The 4,142-nt window shown below is 36.2% G+C and overlaps 1 protein-coding gene across 1 annotated transcript in view; it reads left to right on the forward strand.

Annotated features, from left to right (window-relative positions):
- LOC106474431 (regulating synaptic membrane exocytosis protein 2-like) overlaps positions 1 to 4,142 on the forward strand; it is a gene marked incomplete at its 3' end in the record, with an annotated part of 37,555 nt that overhangs the window by 5,632 nt on the left and 27,781 nt on the right. The window contains exons 2-3 of the mRNA XM_022402739.1: positions 1,977 to 2,196; positions 2,701 to 2,824. Of these exons, the coding sequence (XP_022258447.1) occupies positions 2,028 to 2,196; positions 2,701 to 2,824 (293 nt within the window). The remainder of the gene's footprint in view (positions 1 to 1,976; positions 2,197 to 2,700; positions 2,825 to 4,142) is intronic.

Genomic DNA, 4,142 nt, shown 5'->3' on the forward strand with positions numbered 1-4,142 from the left:
AGTTTTACCGTCTTGTTGCATAGTTGATAAGTATCACATTATTATTGTTAATACAGTTTTACCGTCTTGTTGCATAGTTGATAATTATCGCTTTGTTTTTCTGCATGCTGATCGTTCGTTTTGCACTGGCTTGTGATGTATGACGCAGCATGTCACGTGCTTCTTCACTGAGCTTTAAGTGTTAATAATCATGTTTAGTATGTATATTTCTCTGTTTAGGTCTCACATGTACTAAATCTTTACTTTTTTTTCTTCTAACGAAGAATTTTTGACAAATTGGGTTTGATTTGCAAATTTTAATTAAATTTTCATTTTATACTTCTTAAACGTTACACATTCGGAAGATATAGCATTGTATATCTATAGTTTTTCACACTTTTTTATGGGGAAAAAAAAACTTATCTAAAACAGTTTTTTACGCTTTAAAAAAACTTGTGGTTTATTGGTTATTATGCACGGACTGTGAATCCGAGGGTTAATGGTTCGCGACCTATAGTCGCAAAATCAGTCAAATCCTGCTATTCGATCAGACAAGAGTAGCCAAAGAGTTGGCGGTGGATGCTGTTGACTGACTCTTCTAATGCACCCATGGTCCCGCAAGTGCAAAGCGAGATTTTTGTCTTTTCAGACTACGGGATGCAAACCTTGGATCCGCAGTCCTCCCGATAACCACTAGGTCACAGAAAAATGGAGGGGAAAAAAATCAATGTCACAACAGATCATTTTAGGCCTAGTTTCGAAATATTTGTCACTTTTGCCATTACATCTTTGAGAAAATTACAAAACTTTTCTTACCTGAACATCCAACTTCCCATTCTCTTATTAAGATACATTAGTGAATGGAAACTTTGGTTTACCCAAAATAGTCAAATTAGATTTTGTAAAGAGTGACATTTGTTACTGTTCAAACATTTAAAGAAGATTTTCATGTTATTAAAAAAAACTTTAAACACGTCAAGTTTAAGGTGTTGAGCTCCTTAAACCCAAGCGGACGTTCCTAACGTCCAGTCGAAAATCCCTATTTACCCATCGGAGGTGAAAGCGTCCGATAACATTTATGTTCTCTTCTTTTATAAATAAACCGGAAATTTTAAAAGGTATGGTGAGATAATGGTTAGGACATCACGTAAATAATTATAGGTTTAAAGAGTTAATAAGCTTAAATTCACTTAGCTATTTGCTAGAATAATTCTGCATATCAGATTCTCTCTCTGTATCGTCTTATCATTTATTGGAATTTTGTTGTTTCTTCAAATACGTAACATCAAAATTGATTGGGTTTTGTTTCATTTTCAATGTTGTTGAGATTCACACCATCTTCGACAGTTCATATTGTCACGTCTCTGTTCGTTTGTTTGTTAATTTTCCGTTAAAATTCTTTCCGAAGAAACTTTAGCGATACAAGTCCTTTTTTAAATAAAACTAGTTTATTCTTTCTCAATGCAACTTTGCAAAACACTTAATTTCCACAGTCACGCTAAAACTTAAACAAACACTATAATTCACAACGAACGATTCACGCCCTTGACTCAGTTGTCCGTCTCTATATCTGTCTGCAATTCAATTCCGATTGAATAGTCTCACGTTAACCGGCGCACTTATATACAGGAATAGAGGGCGCCTAGCACATACTGGATTATTCGTGATGTTCCCCGATCCTTTGAAAATGTCATGACGTGTTACCAGAGTCACGTGACTACCGCTGTCGTAACAATATCTTTAGAGTGGTATCCCAGGGCTACCGTGACGTTTTCGTTAAGTTTTATACCATATGTAACTACTACTACTACTACTTAAAACATTTATTCTTGTCTATAGAAGAGTAAGAATTGATTAAAATAAAATAAAAACACATCAATCTCAAAGATAAAAACATAAATGACAAAACAAAATTTTACTTTGAATTGATTCACGCGCACATAAATAAAATATAGAGCTTACTAATAAACAATTAATAAAATTGATTGTGATCATAGCATCCCGTGACTTGGCATACTTCTACTGATGGGACAAAAATCATAGGACACATGATTTTGAAGAAGCCTACAAAAGATGGCGCTAGCAGCATTTCTAGTGCGTCTGTTCTAGGCCTAAAAGTTGTGGGAGGTAAATATTTTGACTCGGAACATCTAGGTGCCGTGATAGAAAAGGTCACGAAAGGAAGTATAGCGGATACTATCGGTCATCTTAGGGCAGGTGGGTAGAAGCACATTTATCTATTAATGTTATACCAACGTACAATTAACCGTTTATAAATTAATTGTTTTGTTCTAAAAATGTATTATTTACGATACTACAAAGAATGCGGTTCAGATATTAGTTTTTCTTGAAAAGAAACAATTCCTTTATTTTCTTTAACTTTGGCCCTTCTTTAGACGCTTATCTATGGAAAGTAAAAACGGTCAAAATATTATTGATAATACTGAAATAAAATTTGGATGTAAAAATGTTGTTTTTATCATATCGGGTGTGAGAAATGTCTTTAAAGGTTGATTTAACGTTGCCATCTTTTAATTAATATTTGCCCTTGTTTTAAGCGCGTGAGATTCAGCATTGCATTAGTCATCTATTGTATGAAAATGTATATATGAATACTTTTTAATTAATCACGATAATATACTCGATACCTTGTGTATTCGAGGGTGATATGTCTGAATGTATTACATTACCAACTCCTTACCCATCACTCTCTGTCCGTAGGAGATGAAGTATTGGAGTGGAACGGCCGATCTTTGAAAGGCATGACGTATGAGGAAGTCTGCGATATTATGACAGAATCTCGTCAAGAGCCACAAGTGGAGTTGATAGTTTGTAGACTTCTCAGGTAAGAGCTTAACCCGTTGAACCGATAATAAAGATGAAATATCATATGGACGATTATCTTCCAATTACAGAGAGTTGTACTACATTAAGCTCCCACAACTTGAAAGATTCCAATATGATGTCCCCTGGTGGGACAGCGATAAGTTTACGGAATTACAACGCTAAAATCCGGGGTTCGATTCCCCCACGGTGGCCACAGCAACTTCAACCACTTCAGAAGTCTGATATTCATAAGAATGGGCTGAGGGAGTAAAGCAGAAGTCTGATATTCATAAGAATGGGCTGAGGGAGTAAAGCAGAAGTCTGATATTCATAAGAATGGGCTGAGGGAGTAAAGCAGAAGTCTGATATTCATAAGAATGGGCTGAAGGAGTAAAGCAGCTAACGACACCTATTGTGTATAGGTTGTATCTAGCGGCACCTATTGTGTTTAGGTTGCAACTAACGACACCTATTGTTTTAAGGATGCACACAACACAAGAGTCTTTGAAATAATAAACTGCTCAAAACAATTACAGCATAACATAAATTTGCCATATTTTAGCTATAACAAGGCAAAAAACACCACTATAAGATAATGTTTGGCACACAAACTGGCTTAGTAAAATGTGTTTTTCACCGGCTATACACACACGGCATCCAGTTGCGGCAGCGAACATCTGATCCAGTCTCAAAGCATGTATCTTTCCTACGATTGTAGCAAACCAGAATAGACGAATAGCAGTCGTCTGCTAGTATCACGGATGATAGTCTAGCTTGTTGAGGTGTCCTAACAGTCGTACCATTGGTTGGAAAGGAGTTTCACATTCTACTAACGATATTTTGAGACAACATCAATTCGTAACAGCTTGCCGTGATTGGCTGGCTTCTCTTTGTTCAATAGTTATCCAAACGAGTGAAACTTTCAAATATCTTGCCATGGTTTTCCTGAACAATTTAGGTCATCTCAGACTCTGTGATTCACTCCAAAGTGAAGACTAGGCTAAATTATGTGAGGCCACTCTTATACGTATAGCGTAGACTGAACTGTCAGTCAACTGTATTTCAACTCATACAACTGATAATTTGCAACCTATACACAATAGGTGCCGCTAGATACAACCTATACACAATAGGTGTCGCTAGTTGCAATCTATACACAATAGGTATCGTTAGTTGCAACCTATACACAATAGGTGTCGCTAGTTGCAACCTATACACAATAGATGTCGTTAGTTACAACCTATACACAATAGGTGTCGCTAGTTGCAACCTATACACAATAGATGTCGTTAGTTACAACCTATACACAATAGGTGTCGCTAGTTGCAACCTATACA

Source organism: Limulus polyphemus, unplaced genomic scaffold (assembly GCF_000517525.1).
Source record: "Limulus polyphemus unplaced genomic scaffold, Limulus_polyphemus-2.1.2 Scaffold7216, whole genome shotgun sequence".
Classification (NCBI taxonomy): Eukaryota; Metazoa; Arthropoda; class Merostomata; order Xiphosura; family Limulidae; genus Limulus; species Limulus polyphemus.